We start from the raw sequence: 24,414 nt of genomic DNA, 5'->3' as shown, positions 1-24,414 counted from the left end.
ATACTCTACTACAGACACACACAAAAGGGTTAATAAAAGGTTTATTTACAAGAGAAAAAGAAAATAAGGAAAAGGTACAACTCAGGGAGAAAATAGGGAAATAAAGTCTTTAATGCGTCCTACCCGATCCGACGACCTGGAAACCCAAAGTCACTCTCAGAGCTGACCGGACGCTGCAAGCTGGCCGAGAGCCCAAAATGGAGAGCTCCCCAAAGCCCACGTGTCTGCCTTTTGTATCCACCTGGCTGCTTAACCCCACCCTCAGGTCCCAGCCACCTTCCCTTTGGTGATGATGGGATTTGGAGTTCCCAGTGTCTTTGGCTTTGACCTGGGGTGGGGGTGGAGTCCACAAAGCCTATATGGAATTAGCTTTGGGACATCCTTTTCCCCCTAACAAAATGAGTTCCAAAAACATTATAGAATAAGATATTTTGAGAAGCCACATTCATGTAACTCTTCTTACAGTATATTTTCATAATTGCTTTATCATGAGGTATTGCGTTAATCTTATAATGGCCTAGTTCATACCTTAAATTTTATCATAGGTTGTATGAAAAGGAAAAAACAGTACATATAAGGTTTGGTATTATCTATAGTTTTAGGACTCCACTAGGGGTCTTGCAACATATCTGCAGAGGATAAGGAGGGACTATTGTAGTGTGTTAGGGTCTGTATCTGCTTGCTATTGCATTTCTACTTTTCTGATGTCTTTGTCTATGGCAGGAAAGCATTGGAACAGAGGAAGTCTGTAGAAAAGGCCTTCACTGTAGTCACGGCAACAGAGCGGCAAAATAAGAAAAATAAAGGAAGTGACCCCACCCTCTTCCTGCCCGCCTATCTGCCTTCCAGGCGGCCGCCTCTTTCTTCCCCGCAGACCTCCCCTTGCCCCCACTTTTCCTGTAGCCCTCCACCGCCTTCCGGCCCTCGCCGTCCCCGCAGACACCACCCACTCCTTCCACAGACCCGCCCCCTCTTTCGGGTTCCGCCTTCCCCTTCCCACCTGCCCCGCCCCTCCCGCGGGTCTCACCCTCCCGTGCCCTCGCTTGCCTTGGGCCGGAGCGCGGCTTCCCTGAGCGCGAGGCAGGCTGGGAAGTTGGCTGTCCTAAAGATGGCGGCAGAATTGAAAAGCCCGTCGGCCCCGAGCACAGGGGCGGGCTGGGGGCGGGGCGGGCAGGGAAGGCGCGTTCCCGGCAACCCTGAAGGCCTGGGGGCGGGGCGTTACGGGGTTGGGGCGGGGGCGAGGTGTGGGCGTGCACGGAGCGTGGCCGCGCCCTCGGGCCCGGAAGTGCGCGGTGCGGGGTGCGGAGCTCTGACGGCCCCTGGCGGCCTGGGGCGGAGACTGCGGCCGGGCGGGCGGCGCTGGTGCGCGGCGGCGGCAGCGGCGGCGGCGGCCGCGGGGCGTGAGGGAGCATGTAGCGGCCGCAGGAGGCACGAGGCTCCCGGGGCGGGCGGGGCCGGGCCGCTCGCGGCGACATGGAAGAGGAGGGCAAGAAGGGCAAGAAGGTGAGCGTGCGCGGGCGCGTCTTCCCAGCGCCCGGGCGGGGAACGGGCTAGAGCCGGAGCGAGGTGGGCGGAGGGCGGAAGCCTGGGGCTGGGGAGAGACTGAGATGGTCCCTTGGGGCGGCCCCGAGGTCTGCCGCTGCCGGGCGCTGGGAGATCGAGACCGGAGGTGCTGGACGGGAAGTTCGGCGTGGGGAGGTCCGGCGTGGGGAAGCCCGGGTCTGGAAGCCCCGCGTGGGGAGGCCCAACTTGGGGAGGCCCGGCGTGGGGGAGGTCCGGCTTCGGGAGGCCAGGCGTGGGGAGGCCCAACTTGGGGACGTATGGGGCTGAAGGTCCGGCGTGGGGAAAGTGCGGCCGCACACAACTTCGAGTGGAGATGGGGGGGCAGGCTGGACCCACCGGTGGACGGCAAACTCTCAGGCCCTGCACAGGGCCAGAGGAGTTGGTCTCCGTGGACCGGGTAGGAGGCAACCCCCTGGACAATGGGGTTAGGTGGTCCTCAGCCGGGCCGACGCGACGGGGGAGGAAGGAGCCACGCCTTTCCGCCCCTTCAGGTCAGTGACTCTCCCCAAAACCCAGGCTGTCCACTTGTCCTTCCCCGAGGGTCTGTGACTAGGATCTAAGGAGGAACCCAGTTAGGGGTAAGAAAGTTTTCAGGATTGGTATCTTAGAGACCTTGGGGTGTAAGCTTATTGTAGAAACATTCACTGCTTACTTGGCTTCAGTTTTTTCATAGCAAGTAAAAGCAAAAGCTCTGCTTCACCATTCCTTGGTTGAGAAGTGTGGCTCTACCTGCTATCAGCTGTGTGATTTCAGTGACGTTACATTTGGCAATTTGATCTAGGCCACAGTTCAAGAGGCTGCTTAGTTTGTATAGTTTTAAAAATGTGACTTTAGCTGCGGTAGTTAATAAATGCAACATTTTGAGACTGAAATAACAATGTAGGATAAATTACCATTAAAATGCAAAGTCGATTTTAGCAAAATGTATCTTTTCAAATACAGGCTTTATGATATGCTTAAGTGTCTTACCTGTCACTGTCCTTTTAAATAACTGTGTGACTGTGTACTTTTCTGCATAAGTTGAAAGCACACCTTGATAAATCCTATGACTTTACCACTCTTTACTCTTCAGAGCCAGCAGTGTCCTTCAATTGAGGATTACGCATCACCTTGTTTTACAAGGTGCCCTATTTTTAAAAGGTCGTATTTGAGAATGATTGTAGCCAGTGTTCTTCGGGAGATCTCACTTTCTTTACTCATTGTCTTGTTATGTTGCCAACACACATGTATTAAGTACAGTATTATTTGAAGTTACCTGTAATGGCGGTTTAAGTCTGAAAAATAGCCCAAGAAGGTGATTCCGTGTGCAAGCGTTATACTGCAGAGGGATGCTGCCCACTGAAAAGGAATGAAGCTGAATTTGTTTCTGCTAAGGCTGGTAGAAGAGGAGTGGGTGCTAAGTGACCATCCTTAGCAGACACATTTGATCTGATTGTAGAAGATGCTCTGTTGCTAGGTCTGGTGCTTTGCTGCTATTGAGCTAACTGTTCTATAGAATGCTGGGAGCCAGGACATTCGGACAGGCCATGTCCCTATGTGCAATGGCTCACCTGCCTGTGACAGAGAAGGATGGAACTAAGTTTTTTCTGGAGCCTTCTATCAACTTGGACAGAAACATTAAAACATTCAGCAGTATGGAGAGAGTAAAGCAGTAAGAGCTTCCTGAGATTTTAGAATAGGCGTTAAACCAGTAAAATTCAAGAATTTTAGTTAGTATGTGGAAAGATTTATGCATAGACAAGGTTAAGGTTAATTTCACTGTTTATTAGAAGAGGTAACAATTACTTAGTCATCTAAGCCAGGAGTTTTCTCTGTATCCTGTTACTGCACTAGCCCATTTTCCTGTGCCTGGCCACAGAGGGCAGTGGGGCAGGGTTCCTAACCAGGCCATGACCGTGAACACATTTACCCCCATTTCCCATTCTATGTAAGTCACCTTCAACTCCTGAAATTTGGTGCTTAAGTTGGCCTTATTATGGTCAGTTGACTAGGAGTACCTATTTTAATAGTTAGACACAGATTAGGCTTAAACACTAGAAGTGATGACTTACTCATTATGAAAATCATTTGGACATTTAAATTCTCTAAGTTAGCTCCTCCCGAAAATGCAGATTTAGACCATTAAAAATGTGGGTTGGTAAGGCTTTTTTAGATCTTTAGTTGCTTCTGTTTGTCTTTTGTCAAGCAGTTATTCAGGCTGCTCTATGTGGCCTATTTCTTTAGGACAGGAATCAGTGAGCTGCCAGAGAACCAGCAGATCAGAGTGAGTTTCATATAAAGTGGCCCCAGGTATAACCCTGTTCTTTCTTGGCATAGATGATGAGGGTGACTTGAGTTCCTGTAATGTCGCACTGAAGGTGGTGGAGAGGTGAGAGGATCAGATGGGGAGATGGGTAGGTCCTGGTATGCCTGGAGGATGAGTGCAGAGACATTCACTGGCTGCTAGAGATTTGAGGCCTGGGGGTACGATGGTCACTAGGGCTTACCCTCCTGCTCCACTGTCCCTATACATTGCGGATAAGGCTGCCTCTTTACTAAATGGACCCAGCTTACTCACATGTTGACGCTGTTCTATCAGGATGTAAATCCTTTTTGTAAGATACTTAAATGTATACTTGAGTGGATTCTTTGCATTTTTATAAAAACAGTTGACTCAGACAAGAATCATAACCTATCCTATAATCCTAGGGTCACCATAAGGTACCCTAGAGTGCAGGACTGGATATTAAGTGATAATGCGGAATTGCTAATTTTGTGGGTTATGATATTTGTGTTGTTTTGTCAAGATCTGATAGTCGTGTACTATGATTTTCTAGGTGAAATAAAATGATTTCTGAGATTTGCTTTTCTCAGATGAGGAAAAAGAGGGAAATAACTGAATGCTTCACCAGTGGTTATTCATTCATATTTTGTTTACTTTTGTGAATATGTTTCCATTTAAAAAGTGGGGAGGAAAAGATCCCCTAGGTTAGGGATCATGGGTTATCAGCTCATATACTCACTGAATCTTCCCTTAGCCACTCTCTGGTGGGGAACTGTGATCTTGGACTAGACAGCACATTTTATTTTTTTTTTTTCTCAAATTTTAAAAATTAATTTTAAAATTTTTTTACATTGTTGTTCATTTTTAAACAATATTTGTTTCCCCCCACCCCCTCAGGTGTAGTCCCCATAGAGTTTCCTTCACCAATGCACCATCACCTCAGTCCCCAGTGCTCGTTCCTTCCTCCCTCTGATCCCTCTCCCTCCTCCTCCCCTGCAGTATGTCTCTGATTTATAATTGTCTGTTTTTGCTTTGTTGTGTTTTGTACTGTTATTATTTTTTTACACTGATGTCTTATTTGGTTCCCCTATATTCCTGCTATAAGTGAAACCATCCGATATTTTTCCCTTTTCTTCTGGCTTATTTCACTGAGCATAATTCCTTCTAGCTCCATCCACATTGCTGCAAATGGCATGAGTTTATCTTTTTTTGATTGCTGAATAATATTCCATTGTGTATGTATACCACATCTTCTTGATCCAATCATCTATTTTTGGGCATTTGGGTTGTTTCCGGGTTTTACTTATATTAAATAGTGCTGCAGTAAACATAGGGGTACAGGTGTTCTTTTGAATCATTGTTTTTTGTGTCCTTTGGGTAGACCCTAGGAGTGGAATTGCTGGGTTATATGGTTGCTCCATTTTTAGTAGACTGAGGAACCTCCAGACAGCTTTCCATAGTGGTTGGACCAGTTTGCACTCCCACCAGTGATGTAGGAGAGTTCCTTTCTCACCACATCCTCACCAACATTTGTTATTGCTAGTTTTTTTAATATGTGCCATTCTCACTGGTGTAAGGTGGTATCTCAGTGTGGTTTTGATTTGCATTTCCCTGATTATAAGGGATGTTGAACATTTTTTCATATGCCTGTTGGCCATTTGCATTTTCTCTTTGGAGAAATGTCTTTTAAGTTCTTCTGCCCTTTTCTTGACTGGATTGTTTACTTTGTTTTTGTTGAATCATGTGAGTTCTTTGTATATCTTTGTGATCAGTCACTTATCAGTTATATGGAATGCAAAAATTTTTTCCCAATCAGTGGGGTGTCTCTCTGTTTTGGTTAAACTCTCTTTTGCTGTGCAGAAGCTTTTCAGTTTGATGTAATCCCAGGTGTTTATCTTTTCCTTGACTTTCTTTGCTTTGGGTGATGAGTCTTTAAAGATGTTACTGAGATGTACGCTTTGTAGCATTTTACCTATATTTTCTTCTATATATTTTATGGTTTCAAGTCTTATGTTCAGGTCTTTTATACATTTTGAGTTGATTTTTGTGCATGGTGAGAGGTAGTGTAGACAGCACATGTTATATTTTCCTAATTGGTCATCAGGCAGCTATGCCTTGCCTGACCCTCTCTCTCTCATTTTCTCTCTTTGTGTAAGTAAATACTTATAAACAAAGGGTTAAAGAAATGGTTCTTACTGCAAGCAATGCCCTCTGAATTTCTTTTTTTTAAATTTTTTTTTAATAGAGGCATATATATTTATTTGTTTGTTTGTTTTGTTTGTTTTGTTTATACATGCACTGGGTACAGTCAGAAGCGCGGGAGGGTGAGAGAATTCACCAGAGCCAGAGCGGGGAGCAGAGCAGGCAGAAGGACCGAAGTACACTGCTGAGGGGAGCAGCGGGCAGCAGGAGAGGTCTGCGCGCCATGTGGGACCCTCCTCCGGTGGCCGGGGAGCAGCCGGGGATCGAACTGGCACCGCAGAGGCCGCTGGCAGCTTTGCAACCCAGCGCTCAACCGCTGTGCCACCGGGGAGGCCCTGCCCTCTGAATTTCTTAATCTATTCTTTTTTCCTATTAAAAGAACTGCTGGACATGACCTACTAAATTGATTTTATAATTAAATTAACTGTAACTGTCATAGCTGTAACATGAATTAACAAAGTGAATTTGGGATCTACACCTATTATTTCTTCTCAGATATTTGTCACAGTGGTTCTTGGGTGGCAGGACTGTAGGTCAGGCAGTCAATAGATGAGTCCAGAATGACTGGCAAGCACAATTTGTTCTCTGGTTGGGAGAAGTAACATTTACATGGTGTGATATATTTATATCTTATAAGGAACCAGAGAGCCCTTGGTCTCATTCAGTAAGTCGGTTATCCACTGACCATAATAATTTAGATTCAGAAAGCACATGAGAATCTTACAGAGCTCTTTGGTTAGTACTAGGAATATTTGAGAGGAAGAGCGAATACAGTGAGAAGAGAATACAGTGAGAAGAAGGGCTAAAGATTTTGCATTTTGATTGGAAAGTAAGCTGCTCACACAGTGTTAGAGAGTGAGAAGCAACTAGTGCTAACATGTCAGAAGAGACACAGGGAAGCATCAGCTTGTTCCACATGGGGGACCCTGCATGTGATGTTCAGTAGCAGAAGAGGGGCCTCCCTGGTGGCGCAAGGGGTTAAGACGCAACCTATGGAGCTATCTGCAGCCACCTCAGCACGAGTTTGATCCCCAACCAGGGAGCAGCTCACATGGTGCCGCAGACCTCTCCCGACTTGTCTGCTGCTCCCCTCAGCAATGTATTTCACTCAGTCTGCCTGTTCTGTTCCCCACTCTGTCTCTGGTGAATCCTCTCACCCCCCACACCTCTGGCCTGTACCCCTGTTCTTGTATGCATGAATAAATAAATCTTTAAAAAATAAAAATAAAAAAATAAACTAGTAATAGGGCCTTCCCTGGTGGCACAGGCGGTTGAGCACAGCGCTGTGAAGCTGGGGTTCTATCCCCGCTGGCTGGCGAGAATCCCACATGGTGCGGCAGACCTCTCCTGACTTGGCCACTCCTCCCCTCAGCAGTGTATTTCAGTCAATCTGCCTGTTCTGTTTCCTGCTCTGTCTCTGGTGAATCCTCTCACTCTCCCATGCATCTGGCCTGTACCCCAGTTCTTGAATGCATGAATAAATAAATCTTAAAAAAAAAACAAACCCTAGTAAATAACATATCGGTACCACCATTATTTAAAAAAAAAAAAAAAAAGGCCTCCCCAGTGGCGCAGCGGTTGAGCGCTGGGTTGCAAAGCTGCCCGCAGCCTCTGCGGCGCCAGTTCGATCCCCAGCTGCTCCCCGGCCACCAGAGGAGGGTCCCACATGGCGCGCAGACCTCTCCTGCCGCCCGCTGCTCCCCTCAGCAGTGTACTTTGGTCCTTCTGCCTGTTCTGTTCCCTGCTCTGGCTCTGGTGAATTCTCTCACCCTCCCGCGCTTCTGACTGTACCCAGTGCTTGTATAAATAAATAAATAAATCTTTAAAAAAACAAAAAAACAACCAAAACAAGGTGAGGTGCCTTCCTGGTGGCGCAAGGGGCTAAGCACAATACTGTGAAGCTAGCCGCAGCCTCTGCATCACAAATTTGATTCCCGGCCAGCCAGGGAGCTACCCATATGGCACAGCAGACCTCTCCTGTCTTACCCGGTGCTCCCCTCAGCAGTGTATTTCAGTCTGCCTGACTGTTCTGTTCCCTACTTTGTCTCTGGTGAATCCTTTTACCCCCTGCACCTCTGGCCTGTACCCCAGTTCTTCTGTGCATGAATAAATAAATCTTTAAAAAAACAAAACAAAACCAAGGTGAGAGGCCTTTGAAAGAACCATCCCTGCTAACACCTTGATCTTGAATTTCCAAACTCCAACACTGAGAATCAATGTCTGTTAAGCCATCTGTCTATGCTTTGAAATGACAAGGACAGGCTATTTTGAAGCCATCCTAGATGTCAGAGTGATGTGACAAGAGACTAGTATAGAAGTCCTATGCTATGCCCATGTTGGTGGGAATTGGTCTCAATTTAGCCTGCAGAGACTGCGAACCTGGTTACCTGGTTGCCTCTGTTGCTGCAGACATGGAGAACTACTCAAAGTAATGGGGTGATCCATGCTGTGCTCTAGGTGGGTTGTAAATGACACAATCATTGTGGTCATATAGTCTGTGATAGGCTTTGTGCCTCTGGGGTTTGCCTCTGGGGTGTGGGCAGAGCTATGTATTGCCTTTGCATGGATTCTTAGTCATTGTATTGACAATTCTGTATCAGTACTTCCACTGCTCCACTCTTATCCCTCATCCAAGAACAGCATTTGTGCTTCAGATGCTTCTGTCAGTTTTAGTTACACAGTTGCAAGGGAGTTTAGATTTGGATTTGTCAAGTTAGAAATTAAAGGAGTTTTTTTTTTTTTCTCTCTTAGCTCTGTATCACTGCCAAAAATGTTTTTTCCTCCCAAGTGTGCTTGAACATGTTGAAACAGTTTTTTTTTTTTTTTGCTTTTTTTTGCTGCATTTTGTTAAGAATTACAGCATTTGATCACAGGTATTAGATGTGTGCTGTGAAAATAATCCATGTTAATAAGAGCAGTAGGAAGTTGGAATTTGGGCTTTTGTTTGCGACTTAAGAGTGTGAATTGCAGTGTGTATCTTGTAATCTAGGAGGTGAAAAGAATAGCTGAATTCTGAAAGTGTTAGAAAAACTGTCAGCCTGTACAAAATCAACATACAGAAATCCATAGCTTTTTAATATATGAACAACAAACAAGAAGCAAAAGAAATTAAGAAAATAACTTCATCTGTAATTGCTTCAAAAAGAATTAAATACCTTGGATTCAATCTGAACAAAGGAGGTGAAAGACCTATACAATGAGAGCTACAAGATGTTATTAAAGGACTTAGTGATATAGAGATGGAAGGCTATACCATGCTCCTGAATGGGGAGATATAATTAAAATAACTATCTTGCCTAGAGTGGTGGAAAGATTTAATGAATTCCCCATCAAAATCCTAAGAATATTTTCTAAATCAACTGAAAAAAATACTAAAATTTATATGGAACCACAAAGGACCTCAAATTCAAAAGCAAGCCTTAGACAAAAGGAAAGAAATGGATGTATCCCATTACCAGACTTCAGACTTAACTATAAAGCATCAGTATTGCAAGCACTATGGTAATGGCACAAATGGAACAGAATAGAAATCCAGAAATAAATCCACATGTATAGCAGCACCTAATCTATGATAAAACATCTATGACTACAAAGTTGGAAAACAGTCACTTTAATGCATTTGGAATTTATTTTTGTGTGTGGTATTAGAAAGTAATCCAACTTCATTATATTATGTGTGGTTTTTCAGTTTCTCCAGCACCATTTATTAAAGATTTGCTTATAATACGTATAACAGTAAGATACACAGAGGAAGACATTGGTGAAATGTTCCATGATATCAACGATAGATATTTTTTGATGACTCAACCCCTATGGCAAAGGAATTAAACACAAAAACAAACAATTGGGATTACCTCAAATTAAGTTTCTATACAGTGAACAAAAATATAAGATGATTAAATAGCTATCCTATTGAATAGAATACACAATATATAACTGATAAGGGATTAATATCCAAGATATATAGAAAATGTGTGCAACTCAACCATTAAAAACAACCCAGTTAACAAATGAACAGCAGATATGAACAGATAGTCTACCGGAGAGGCTATCCGGAAGGCCAAAGACATGAAAAAATGTTTATTGTCACTTCTAATAGGAATGATGTCAAGGCTATAGTGAGACTGCAGTGAGATACCACCTCACACCTGTGAGGATGGCACATATCCAAAAGACTTCCACCAGCAAGGGCTGGAGAGGATGCAAGGGGGAAAAGGAACCTTACCCTAGTACACTGTTGGTGGGAATTTGAACTGGTGAAACCATCATGGAAAAGCAATCTGGTTATGTCTTTAAAAATTAAAAATACTGTATGACCCAACAATTCCACCTTGGGAATATATCCAAGAATATGACACAATCCACAGACCCTCCATATGTTCCACAATATTCAGAGCAGTATTATTTACAGTACCTTGGATATGGAAGCAGCCTAAATGTCCTTTAATGGACAAATGGGTCAATAAGATGTACCACATGTACATCTTGGAGTATTGCCATAAGAAGGGTAAAATGCAGCCATTTTCAGCAAAATAGAGGGAATTTGAGAGAATTATGAGCAGCAAAGTCGGAAGGATAAAAACAAATATTGGACATTTACATAGAGCAAATTGACAAAGTAAAACACTTTCAAAAACTAGTAGATATCAGTAAACTTCCTAAGTGTGTTAGGTTAAGAAGGAGGAAGAGGGAAAGGAAGAATGGAATTAAAGGGTAGTGGTGGTGGTGGGGAAATAGAGGATGAGGGCCTCCCTGGTGGCCTAAGCTGTCTGCAGCCTCTGCAGCACGAGTTTGATCCCTGGCCAGCCAGGGAGCTACCCACATGGTGCAGCAGACCTCTCCTGTCTTGTCCGCTGCTCCCCTCAGCAGTGTACTTCGGTCAGTATACTGTATTTCTTTTTTTTTTTTTTTTTAAATAGAGGCATGTTTTATTTATTTGTTTGTTTGTTTGTTTGTTTGTTTGTTTATACATGCACTGGGTATAGTCAGAAGCGCGGGAGGGTGAGAGAATTCACCAGAGCCAGAGCAGGGAGCAGAGCAGGCAGAAGGACTGAAGTACACTGCTGAGGGGAGCAGTGGGAGGCAGAAGAGGTCTGTGCGCCATGTGGGACCCTCCTCCGGTGGCCGGGGAGCAGCCGGGGATCGAACCGGCGCTGCAGAGGCTGTGGGCAGCTTCGCAACCCAGCTCTCAACCGCTGTGCCACCAGGGAGGCCCAGTATACTGTACTTCTGTTCCTGGGAACAGAACAGGCAGACTGACCGAAGTACACTGCTGAGGGGAGCAGCGGGCGAGACAGGAGAGGTCTGCTGCACCATGTGGGTTTCTCTCTGGCTGGCCATCCGGGGATCAAACTCGTGCTGCAGAGGCTGCAGATTGCTTCATAGTGCAGTGCTTAACCCCTTGCGCCACCAGGGAGGCACTAAATAAATAAATCCTTTAAAAAAAAAAAAGAATGGGAGACACTCTTTTACCTATGTTGTTACCGTGACTCTGAGAAGAAAAAGAGAGAACCTTTATTTATTTAAATCTTTATACTGTTTTTTCTATAGTTTAAAACTATTTTCTCCCCAGATATCTAATTTTGCTTTATGTGTGTCAATACCATTGACTGCAGTCAGAAGTGGTTGAGAATACAGGTATACCTTGTGTTATTGTACTTCACTTTATTAAGCTTTGCAGATACTGCATTTTTTTGCAAATTGAAGATTTGTGGTAACCCTGTGTCCAGCCAGGTGTATTGGTGCCATATTTCCAACAGCCTGCTCTCACTTTTGTCTCTGTGTCATGTTTAAGGTACATACGTTGTTTTTTTACACAATGCCATTGCATACTTGACTGCAGTATAATGTTGACATAACTTTTATATACACAAGGAAACCAGAATTTTCATGTGACTCTCTTTATGTGGTAGTAGCTTTATTTCTGTGTTCTCAAACAGAAGCCAAAGTAATTCCTACTTGTATTTTTGTATTTCAATTGCTATTTACACAGTGGGCATATAGTTTGCCAATTAAATGCCTTGAGCAGATGTACATATCAGGTATGTGTACTTGCATGTCATGTGTCAGATAATGTTGCCAGTCTGTGTTTATTACTGCCAGTAGACTTGTCACCCTGAATAACTCTTGTATTTTATGTTTTTAGATACACATGGTAGCTAAAGTGGACATGCTTACATCTGATAATCAGACCCATCTCAAAAGCAAAAGAGCTTTGTTTTAAGGCTCATTTCTGCTAAAACTGTGAGTCTTCAATCTGTTTCCTAGGAAGAGGAGTATATAGCCACTGTCAGTGTTTTCTAGCCCAGGCTCAGCATTTTGATTATGTAAAATTTCAAATAACACTAAAGTTGAAAGAATTTTACAGTAGATACTTGTATACCCACCACCTAGATTCTACCAGTAATGATTGTGGTACTTGTTTTATTCTGTATTTAGAGTCACCCCTTTACCCATCCATCAAACCCATCCTATTTTTCTGATACACTTAGTTCACTTTAATCTAAATAATTTAGCATGCATATTCTTAACTAGGGCTCAATATTTGTTTACCGTTTTCATGTGTTATGAAATTTGTATACAATGAAATATATGCATCTTAAATGTATATTAGCTAAATTTTGACAAATGTATATACTTGTGTAACCCTAACTCCTGTGAAGCAGTAGAACATTACTAACACTTGGAAAGTTCCCTTAATAACTTAGGAATTCCGAGGCAACCATTTGTTCTGCTTTTTCACCACTGTGAGTGAGTTCAATCTGGGTTAGCTGTATCTGTTCTAGAACTTCTACAAATGGAGTCATACAGCATATATTCTTTTGTGCAAGTATCCCTTTAGTTAGCTTATTGTTTTTCATACTCATCCATAATGCTGTGTTTATCAGTTATTGCTAAGAAGAATCCTGTTGAATATACACAGCTCAATTTATCCATTCACCTGTTGTTTGACATTTGAGTTCTTTCCATTTTTGTATTAAGAAAAGCTGTTATGAACATCTGTGAACAAGTCATTGTGTGGACATATGTTGTCCTTTCTCTTGGATAGAATACCTAATGATTGGTATTTGTTTGTAAAAAGAACTTCCTGTAGTTGTATTAGAATTGCCAAGTTATATGGTAATACATAGCTAACTTTATAAAGCACCCTCAGAATGTTAATGGATTTTTGTCTACTAATTCTACCAATTACTGGGAGATGAGGTTTTAAAACCCCCAGTTACTGTTTCATATTTGTTTGTTTCTCACTGTAGTTCTGTTAATATTTGTCTTTATGTAGTTTTGAAACTGTTCTTAAGGATCATTACTGTTGAAATGACTTTCATGAAGGGACTCTGTTTATTTCTGGTAATATTCCTTATTTTGAAATCTACTTTGTCTAATGTTAATACAACTGCACCAACTTTCTTATGCTATATATTTGCATGGTTTGTCTTTCAAGATGTCTGTAGCTTTGTAAACTCTGTCTTTTATAAACAGCATATTGTTAAATCTTGCTTTTTTATCTAGTTTGTCTTTGCCTATTTTGCACTTTACATTTAATATACTCTGTGATATGGTTATGTTTGTGTAACATTTTGCTATTTTTTTCCCATTCTGTTTTTTTCTCTCCCACCCCCTTTCCACTTTTTCTTTTGCTACAAGGGCCTTTTTGAATGTACCTTAAATTAAATTATAAAGAACACACCTTAAATTAAATTGGTTGAGTTTTAATAAGTCTTTGTTACTCAGAATATTTTCCCATTTAAAAAAATGTTTTATAGATTTATTTCAAGAAAATGTAAAATCCTACTATTAAAAAGAAAATCAAAAGCAAACGTTTGAAAAAATTTTTTTTAATGTCAGTCTGTTTGGTTTATTGACGCAGCAACGCTCAGGTGTATTTCTGCAGTGGATACAGTCATTCCTTCTGCTGCTGCTTCTTGGTCTTCAGGTTCTGCTTGTGCTTGGTGAGCTGGTGGTGCACAGTGCCACATTTTCTTGGACCGCAGATCCAGGGATTTGTACTTCTTGCCTGTGTAGAATTTTCTGAGGTTCTCTTTCTGAGTTTGGTTAATGAAGGTGAGAATAGGGTGATGGATATGCCAACAACTTAGATCTGTGAAAGTTTGGATGCCGTCCTGCCTGTTCCCTTGACAATATGCAGCTGGGAAAGCTTCACCTTCAGGTAGACCAGCTGTTTCAGCAGCTCCTCCTCCTTGCTGCAAAGGTCCTGGGCCTTAATCTTGGCCATACCTGTGCGTGCACACAACACCCACCCCCCAGTCATTTCCAACCTTCTGTAATCTAATTCCAGAATGTTCAGAATCTTAGAAACTTGCCTTTCTCTGATTAAGCTTATTAATACCTTTTTTCCTGTCATATATAACATACCACTTTATAACATACCATAGGCTAATTTTTGAAATTAAACAAAGGACAGTTCCTGTTTGAATACATTTGAATCACCATTAAATATGTATCTTCTCAAAGTTCTTTATCAAAAAACCTGAGGCAGCTGTGTTTGGGAGAAAATATAAGTGAGAAACCTACTCAAAGGTTCATTCATCTCTTTGAAAGCTTCAAGGGCAGGCTAAGCTTCCCAGGCAGGTGCTCAGGGAATTATTGGGGCCCCCTTCTCCAGGCAACTTAGGGCAGAAGAATGGAGCCAAAGTTCTACAAACAGGAAACAGTTTTTATAGATAAGGGTAGCATTTCTAACGTCAAAAAACTTTCTTTCTCTCATCTCAACATCTCAAAAGAATTTGTGACTAAGGCTGGGCCTTGCAGCAGTTCTAGTTTGGGGGGTGGAGTTGGTGTTGATAGCTTATGCCTTCATGCGCATGATCACGAAGCTATGCTGAAAGGAGAAACCTCTTTCTGCTGAGTCCTTGCACACACCCCTTGCAGACACCCATTCCTACCTCCTAGTAATGATGGCCTGCAGAGAAGCAGGGTGTCCATGACATAGCCAGGTAGGTGAACCTCTGGGGGTCTTCCATCTGGTTGTGGCCATCCTTACACTGTATGCTTCTTAGGTCGTCAGGGAGTTGGCGGGAGGCTGCATTCAGGATCTCGTTTTCCAGGAACCTCAGGAGCTCCTTTGTTCTCAAGTACATACTTTGCTCCAGAAAGGCATCATGCTATTGGGCAAAAGTTGTCAGCATTCTAATTTGCCATTTCTCCAGAGCGGGATTCTTGTTTACACTTTGACAGATGGGACAGGTCAATTTCAGAGCCTTCCTTCTTGTCATCCAATATAATAAGTAATCAAAGCAGAAAGTGTGCACAGTGGGGTGAAATTGGGTTGGAGAAAATTTCCAGACAAACTGGGCAGGTTGCCTCCTTTGGCCATGGTTCCTGAAGGACACATCTTAACAGTGAGTTGAGCTTAAAAAATGGTCCTTTGTTAGCTTCAAGAGTCTTTAATACACAATTTGTGCTCTTGTAATCATGATATATCTTGTCTGGAGACCCCTGAGTGAAGTCTTATCTGCTCTTAGCACAACTTCTCCCAGGGGGAACTGAGCCCAACAGGGTCTTTTTTTTTTTTTTTTTTTTTATAGAGGCATGCTTTTATTTATTTGTTTTGCTGGTTTGTTTGTTTGTTTTTTTGTTTATACATGCACTGGGTACAGTCAGAAGCGCGGGAGGGTGAGAGAATTCACCAGAGCCAGAGCGGGGAGCAGAGCAGGCAGAAGGACTGAAGTACACTGCTGAGGGGAGCAGCGGGCGGCAGGAGAGGTCTGCACGCCATGTGGGACCCTCCTCTGGTGGCCGGGGAGCAGCCGGGGATTGAACCGGCGCCGCAGAGGCCGCGCGCAGTTTCGCAACCCAGCGCTCAACCGCTGCGCCACCGGGGAGGCCCCCAACAGGGTCTTAATAGGATCTTGACATGCAGTCTCTGCCCCTACTTTGTTGGTCATCTGCAGTTTGGAGATTTTCAGCTGAGGTCGTAAAAATCTGAGGTTTTTGCCTTTATCTCCCCTGGCTTTTCCTCTTCTCTGAAGAGCCATTTTTTTCTTTTATTTTCGGAAGATTTATTTAGGCATACAAGAACTGGGGTACAGGTCAGAGGTGTGGGGGGTGAGAAGATTCACCAGAGACATAGTGGAGAACAGAACAGGCAGATTGACTGAAATACACTGCTGAGGGGAGCAGCGGGTGAGACAGGAGAAGTGTGCTGAGCCATGTGGGTCATCTCCCTGGCTGGAAATCGAACTCATGCTGCAGTGGCTACGGATGGCTTCATCATGCTGCGTCTTAACCCCTTACACCACCAGGGAGGCCCCTGAAAAGGCAGTTTTTCTTCCCCCCATTCCTTATACTCTTTGACCCTTTCTTCTCCTCCCACCACTTAACCTTGGAAATCTGTTTGATTATTAGTCTGCTGGTTTCTATAACTAATGATACTTTCCTTTGTTAAACGGTCTACTTTGTAAACATCTAATATTTGTCTTTATCATTCTGATTTGCTTTACTACAATAATTCCCTTAAACTACTTCCATTTTGCTATAAATGAAACCTTAAGTTGAATAGTAATCCGGTGTTTGGCTATGCCACATATTCTTGTTCCAGTGCTTTACCGTTTGGCATTTAGGTTGTTTCCATGTCCTAGTTATTATAAATAATCCTGCAATAAACATAGATCATATAATGCTTTGAGTTGGTGATTTTATGTTCTTTGGATATATGCCCAAGGGTGGGATTACTGGGTCATATAGTATTTCCATTTTTAATTTTTTTTAAAGATTTATTTATTTATGCATACAAGAACTGGGGTACAGGACAGAGGTGTGGGGGGGTGAGAGGATTCACCGGAGACAGAGTGGGGAACAGAACAGGCAGATTGACTGAAATACACTGCTGAGGGGAACACGGGGCAAGTCAGGAGAGGTCTGCTGTGCCATATGGGTTGCTTCCTGGCCAGGGATCGAACTGGTGCTGCAGTGGCTGCGGATTGCTTCATAGGTTGCATCTTAACCCCTTGCGCCACCAGGGAGGCCCCCATTTTTAATTTTTTAAGATACATCAGATTTCTTTCCAAAATGACTGAACCAGTTTACATTCCCACTTACAATGTAATTGGGTTCCTCTTTATCTCCATCCTCTCCAGAATTTGCTGTTGGAGGTTTTTTTAGTACATGCCATTGCCATGAATGTGAGATGATATCTCATTGTGGTTTTGACTTGCATCTACCTTATGAAAAGTGCTAATGAACGTTTTCCCATGTGTCTGTTGGCCTTCTGGATATCCTTTTTGGTGAATTGTCTTCTCAGATCTGCCCATTTATATCAGGTTGTATTTTTTTTTTTTTTGTGGGACCCTGGCTGGTGGCCGGGGAACGAACCAGCGCTGCAGAGGCTGCGGGCAGCCTCGCAGCCCAGCGCTCAACCTCTGTGCCACCAGGGGAGGCCCAGGTTGTACTTTTTTTAATTGTTAAATTGAGTAAGTTTTTTATGTAGATTGTTGGTTGTATAACGTGTGAATACTTTCTCCCATTTAATGGGATGTCTTTATTTATTTATTTATTTATATTAAAAATATTTATTTATTTATATAAGCACTGGGTACAGTCAGAAGCGCGGGAGGGTGAGAGAATTCACCAGAGCCAGAGCGGGGAGCAGAGCAGGCAGAAGGGCCGAAGTACACTGCTGAGGGAAGCAGCGGGCAGCAGGAGAGGTCTGCGCGCTATGTGGGACCCTCCTCCGGTGGCTCTGCAGAGGCTGCGGGCAGCTTTGCAACCCAGCGCTCAACTGCTGCGCCACCGGGGAGGCCCTAATGGGATGTCTTTTTAATCTACTTATACTAACTTTTGCTGTGTAGAATTGTTTGGAGATAATCCCAATTGCTTATTTGTGCCTTTATTTCCTTTGCAATAGGGGTCAAGTCTCTAAAAATAACTTTATCATTGATGTGAAAAGTATAGCCAGTGCTTTTCTCACTGTGTTTTATCGGTGTAGGTCTTTTTTTTTTTTTTAATTTTAAAGATTTATTTATTTATTTATACAAGCACTGGGTACAGTCAGAAGGGTGGGAGGGTGAGAGAATTCACCAGAGCCAGAGTGGGGAGCAGAGCAGGCAGAAGGACCGAAGTACACTGCTGAGGGGAGCAGCGGGCGGCAGGAGAGGTCTGCACGCCATGTGGGACCCTCCTCCGGTGGCCGGGGAGCAGCCGGGGATCGAACCGATGCTGCAGAGGCTTCGGGCAGCTTTGCAACCCAGCGCTCAACCGCTGCGCCACCGGGGAGGCCCTATCGGTGTAGGTCTTATATCTAGGTCACTAATTCATTTTTAATTTATTTTTGTGCATGGAGATAGATGGTAATCCAACTTCACTCTTTTATATATGGGCGTCCAGTCTTCCCAGCACCATTTGTTAAAGAGATCCTTCATTTCCTGTTGTATGGTCCTGGCTCCTTTATCATGAATTTAGTGCTTATGTATTAGTGGATTTATTTCTGGAGTTTTTTAATTCTGTTCCATTGATCCATGCATGTTTATGCCAAAACCGTATTGGGCCTTCCTGGTAGCCTAGAGGTTAAGTCTTGGTGCTGTCACTGTTACGGCCTGCCTGAGTTTGATCCCCAGCCAGGGAACTAACCCACATATGGTGCAGCACACCTCCTGTCTCACCCACTGCTCTCCTTAGCAGATACACTCTGGTGTATCTTTTCACCCCCTGCAGCTCTAGCCTACACCCCAGTCCTTCTATGAAAAAAAAAAAATTCAAATGGATACCTGGAGGTGATGGTGGGGGTGACCTGTTAGCATAGCCTTCTCATTTTGGAACCAGGTTTGCAGTTTTATAAGATGAATTAAATGAAAACATTTTGAAATCACTTAAATAAGAAAATAAAAATTTATAAAAGGCATAGCAACAACAAAAAGGCATAACCTCATAGAGAAGAGTTATTTCAAGTAATTAAATCACAGAAGTTGGACAATATGCCCTCAGTGGGATATCCACTAAGGAGATTAACTATATAGAACCTTGAACAAATTGTTTTTATTAATCATATTACTAGTAACAATGGAATTGTAATTTTGCAACTGTGGTATGATAAAGTGAAAATGTAGTCACATTAGCATCATTCAACACTGGCATTCAGTTTAGGAAAAAAACATGCAGATAAGATCAGTGGAGTTAACCAAAAACTTTTTAATTTTAAATTTGAGTTGGAAATATCATGCACTCATTATGAAGTTGAGGTCATTTCTCTTGACCACAAGAAGCTTATTTCCTCTCTCTTTGTTGCCAGTGAGCCCTCTTGGTGCCGGTGGTGACCCGAAATTGTATTCTCCTCCAGAAGGTAGCAGTGCTCCTTGGAGCAGTGGCCAGTTCCAGGGCTGAGGAGAACGTGTTCAGAGGTGCCGGCACAGCTGCCAGGGTCCACTTGGAAGAGGCTCCCGCTGGACAAAGGTGGGGCAGTTTGAGCTCCATAAAAATGACCACTAATGGTTTATCTTAGGCAGTTGCTGAGGAACCAGAGCATCGCTGTGAAAGCTGTGACAAGAAGAATGAAGCATTCAACTTGACTTTTTTTTTTTAACCTCATGATGACCAAAATAACCAAGGAGGAAAAAGGCATCTTTATGTTGTATCCAAATTAGACCAAGGGTCAGAGGATGGTGCTCACTGTGCTTTTGCCATCCTTATCGTTGCTGGCCTTTGCAGCTAAATAAAATCAATAATAAGGATATGAAAGACTGAGTTAGAGGGACTTTAGGCAGCACTCAGAGCTGCCCTTCTGTCTCACCTCTTCCTTAGTGGATTTGCTAGGGACTTGAGGGTAAGGCATCCTCTTCCCTCCAGGGCGCCTGCCAAGTGTGGTGTGGAAGGAAGAGGGGCTCAAGCAATACTTGCTTGCCACACATAAACACAGTGCCTGGTGCAATCATGGAACCTTCCTCGAAGTGGGTGTTAATGTCATGCTGTTGGAGGGACCCTGAGCTCAGAGATGCAGTGTGCCCAGGGCTTCTGCCCTGCACTGGGACCTGTAGGCCCTGTGACATGTCTCTGTCCCTCCATCTCCTACCCCCAACAGTTGAGGGTACTGTTTTCTGCACCACTTTACATACTGGAAAATACTTCAGAGTCATGGGTATGGGTGAGAGGATATACAAGCTCCAAAATAAACATTTAATAGACTTTTTTTTTTTTTTGAGATTATATTGTATTTTGGGGGAGTTAGAGTGTCAGCAGGTCTTTCTGTAGTAGTCTTCATGTGCTGTAAAGAAATAAGGCCACTAGGTCAGATGCTGGCTTCTCTCTTCAGCCTTCCATCTGCCCTTTTTTAAAAAATCATTTGTCAGTTAATTTTCTGTTAAAAAAAAAAGAAACAACACTTCCCTAGAGTTAGAAGTAGAGTTTTATGTTTGGCAATTTGTTACTGGTTTTGATCCAGTGGAAAATATTTCTTTGTTAACTTCCTAATTATAAGTGCATGTTGAAAGTGAATTAGAGCCTCCCTTCCCTTTCCTTCCTTAGTAGACAGAGCTGGAAGGCGTTTCTCCCAGGTTACCCTTCTGCCCTGCATAAGGAATGGAGCTGCAGGCATGATCCTGACCTGAGTGAGTAGATGTCTGCTGGACCCAGGCCTTGGGAAAACACTTGGAAGGAGAAATGAGGTCGAGTTCTTACCACCCCAGCATTGCCCGTGAGTGACAGCACCAGTGTTGGGGAGTGCTTGGTGACAAGGATTGGGGAAGTCAGTCCTGGGAAACACACTGGACTCAGGTGCCCTCCTCCCTGCTCCCAGGTCTGCTCCCAGTCTGAAGAGAGCAGCTCTATCATGGCATCACCAAACTGCAGGCCCTAAAATCTACGTAGGAGATAGCAACCATGTAAACATGTTGTTAGGAACCAAGATTTTCATGTAAGAACAAAAAGATGCAGGTATGAAGTTAAATCCAATTAGATTCATTTTGAGTTAGAACTGTCAGTTTAAATTCATCATCTTTCTTTTTCAAACCATGCGTTTCTTGTAGTAGCTCCTGAAAACACCTGGAAGAAACAGACGTCCAAAAGCTAAAAAGTATACCTTATACCTTAATTTAGCGTGAGTTCTGTTCCGTGTGGTTTGGTCAGACTGAGTGGAAAAATATGATTTTCTGCCATGGCACCTGTAATTCTGAAGAAGTATGTCAAGAATTTGAGGTCAGGTGGAGAATGTCAGCTTGTCTGCTGGTATTCAGAATCAGGTCATATTTTTGTATGTTTCACATTGGGGTCTTGGGTTTTTTTTTTAAATAAACATTTTGTAGAGTTTCTAGTAAGTTGCTTTTCTTTTTTCTTTCTATCAATCATCAGGAACTTCTAGGACCATAGTCATGTATTTTACATTCTTTTGGGGCCCTCTACTGGTCAGTTTTAGTTTGTATGGGTTGCTTTGTTAGCTTATTGCATCCTGGGAATTTTTCTTCATTGTGTGTCTGGGTTCTGCTCTTTCCTAGAGTTCACATCTTTTTCTTACTTGGACTTTATTTTTATTTTGCTGGTAATACATTCTGTAGTATGTTTTTCAAAAAGGGTTTTATGTTATAAAGATCCCAAGGCACTGCAGTTTTGAAAACACCTTTATGTTGCGTAAACTTTGATTGATAGTGGCTTTTTCTTAAATTCTAAGTTCAAAATAATTTCCCTTAAGAACTTTGAGGGAATTTCTTATTGCCTGCTGTCTCAAAACACTTAGTGGTGGTCTGATCCTTTACATTTAGAGCTAACATCCTCATTTTTTTCTGATAGGAAATTTTCAGCTATTCTCTTGAGATCTTATAATTTTATGAGGATGGGTCTAAGAATCCAGGGTTTAAGAATCAGGGTCTAAGAATCTGCCTACTTGGTATGAGCCTTTTTCTGTGTAACTCAGTTGAATCCTTCTTCAGCATCTTCTGTACTTATATCCTTCCATGCCTCTGCCTGCCCCTCTGAGGTCACCAGGAGACTTTATGGTTTTGGCTCTGTGGTCTTTAAATTTTCTTATATTTTTAAATTTTTCATCTTTTCCTTTATGTTCTAGGATAGGATTGGCAAGCTGTAATGTGAAGAGCCAGATAGCAAATATTTTAGGCTTTGTGGACCAAGAGGCAAAATTGATATTTATACAAGAGAGCAAAGAAATCTCATATAATTTGTATTGATAAAATTTAAAGTATAATAATCATTATGTACAGTTTTATTTTGCGATGCATTCTGGCTAAGAGAATAGCATTCTTTGGACCACTAACATTGCTTAAATGGGGTATCAAATTGATTTGAATATTCATTTTTAGGAGTATCATTCTCAGCAGTAGCCCCAAATAGCAGGCAGCGGGTGCTCTGGCTTCTGACTTGCATCTCTTCCTCCACATCACTAATTTGACCTTCAGCTATGTCCATTTTATTATTCAGCTTTTCTGTCGACCTTTTCATTTTGGCAGTCACATTTGTAATTTCTAAGATGCCTTTCCACCTTTGCAGCACCTGCCTCATATCTCCTCCTCATGTCTCAGGAGGAGGGTGGTTGTGTTTTGGAAGGAGCCCTGGTGGGAATAGTCTGCAGGCTCAGGCCAGGATATTGATGGGGATCTTTGTGTCTTACTCTTGGTTCCCTTTTCTCTCAGAATCTGTGATGGAGGTCAAGGCTACTTGGTCCTGCTCTGAGGGGGCAGTTTTTACAAAGAAGAAATTGGAGTCCAGACAATGCATGCTCTGCCCTCAGTCTCTGAAGAGATAAGGGATGATCCAGTCAATACTAGACATTTAGTCAAACAAATCTAGTTCAGTAGTGTTTTCCTGGACCTTCTTCATCTGGGCACATGCAATAATAATTGAGGCATGAAGTTACTGATCTGAACAATCAGTCTTTTCAGAATCAAGAAATACTGAATTTTGTCACAGTTTGAGTTGAGGCATAAGAAATTGTATTTTTATAGGCAGAAAATTGTTAAATCATTTTGACTTGGTTCAGCTTAATGTTAATAAGTTATATTCATTATGTTGACCTGTGAGCATATGTGGTCACTATAATTAACCAGAACACATAGTTGAAAAGCCTCTCCCATTCATGTCCACAGGTCATTCAGGAATATCCAGGATATGACAGTCTTCACTCTCAATCCAGCTTCTTTTCTAAGTTAGGAGATTTGACACTACAGAAGTTAAAATGAGCTTGTTCAGGGACACACACATTAGTGGCAAAACTCACTCAAACTCAGGAATCCTGGAGGCAGGAAGAGGTCTTAGAAGGAGTTCTTTGCTCAAGTCCCAGAACTGCTGTTCCCTTGGAGCAAATTCTGAAACAGTCAGTCGATAGGTCCCCCTCCTGCTGAGGGCAGCAGCTCCTGTGACTCGGAGGGGTGGCCCTGGCATTGCTCTTGACTGGTGGTAACTCTTTTTAGCTTGGACATTTGCATTTGCAGAACAGCTGGACTTCTAAAATACTACCCTTTAGCTGCCTATTCAATGCTAACTAGAAATGTGGTGAGGCTGCCCATGGGCTCTGTGACCTGGAGGTAGTGAGGAAGATGTGCTGGTTTTACTAAGAAAAATAAGCCAGTCCCCTGTGTGTCTTTTTGTGTTGTAGCCTGTTTGGATTTTGCACTCAGTTTCAGAGTGCTGCCTGCCTCTTAACCTTTCTTAAAGCATAAACAGCTTCAGTGGGCTCTGCAGAAGGAAACTGTGGTTTCTGTTCTTCCTGTTCATTCACATGTGTTTTTCAGAGGGAGGTCTAACATCTGACCATATTTTTCAACAGTACCACAAGTAAATAGGGGAGAATGCATAGTAACTGTCAGCAGAGCGGGAGGAACCAAAATTTCTCCACAGAAATTCTTCCAAAACCAGATTTTTCAGATGGGGTCTCCCATGGCAAATGAGGTAGGTATAAATCCAGCATGGAGAGTCTTTTAGGGTGACTGTTGGATTCCATCAGTGGTGTGTTTGTAAGTTAGGATGACCAAATTCTGTGATTCCTGTTATGGGAAGCTGGATATGAAGGGTTTGTGCTGGCTTTTGGGTCTGAGAACCAGTGGTTCCTGGAGGACTGTGAGCAAAATGAAGGACTATTTGTAGGCTGGTTTCATCTGTCTTTTACTGAAGGAGTCAGGCCACATGTCTGCTAGCTAAAAGTAATCTTCATGTGCAGTGGGGGTCACTTAGGATCCGAGGTCTGTGTTGGAAAATGGTTTAGGGGAAAGTTAAGAAGGAGAACACCCACACCTAGCAGACTTGTACTGGAATTTCATTCACAGGAGGTTCTGCATGCCAGGACCCAGCACCAGTGCCCCTCAGGCCACCCCTACAGGGAGGCAGGCACCTGTTTGTTTTTCACTGGAGCAGGCTAGGTCTCCACTGGAATGGAGAGCTTTGCCCAGCTTTGGCTCCCAGCTTTGCGCAGCTTTGGCTCCTTCTTCTGTCATCCT

The 24,414-nt window shown here is 43.1% G+C and overlaps 1 protein-coding gene across 3 annotated transcripts in view; it reads left to right on the top strand.

Annotated features, from left to right (window-relative positions):
* Window positions 1-1,473: 1,473 nt before the first annotated feature.
* Window positions 1,474-24,414, top strand: part of CCM2 (CCM2 scaffold protein) — a gene marked incomplete at its 5' end in the record, with an annotated part of 58,446 nt that continues 35,505 nt past the window's right edge. For all 3 annotated transcript variants that reach the window (XM_084246712.1, XM_084246713.1, XM_084246711.1), the window contains one exon: window positions 1,474-1,503. In XM_084246712.1, coding sequence (XP_084102838.1) covers window positions 1,474-1,503 — 30 coding nt within the window. The remainder of the gene's footprint in view (window positions 1,504-24,414) is intronic.

The sequence above is a fragment of the Talpa europaea genome (assembly GCF_964194135.1).
Source record: "Talpa europaea genome assembly, chromosome: 11".
Lineage (NCBI taxonomy): Eukaryota > Metazoa > Chordata > Mammalia > Eulipotyphla > Talpidae > Talpa > Talpa europaea.
This window is presented reverse-complemented; position numbering and strand designations above follow the sequence as displayed.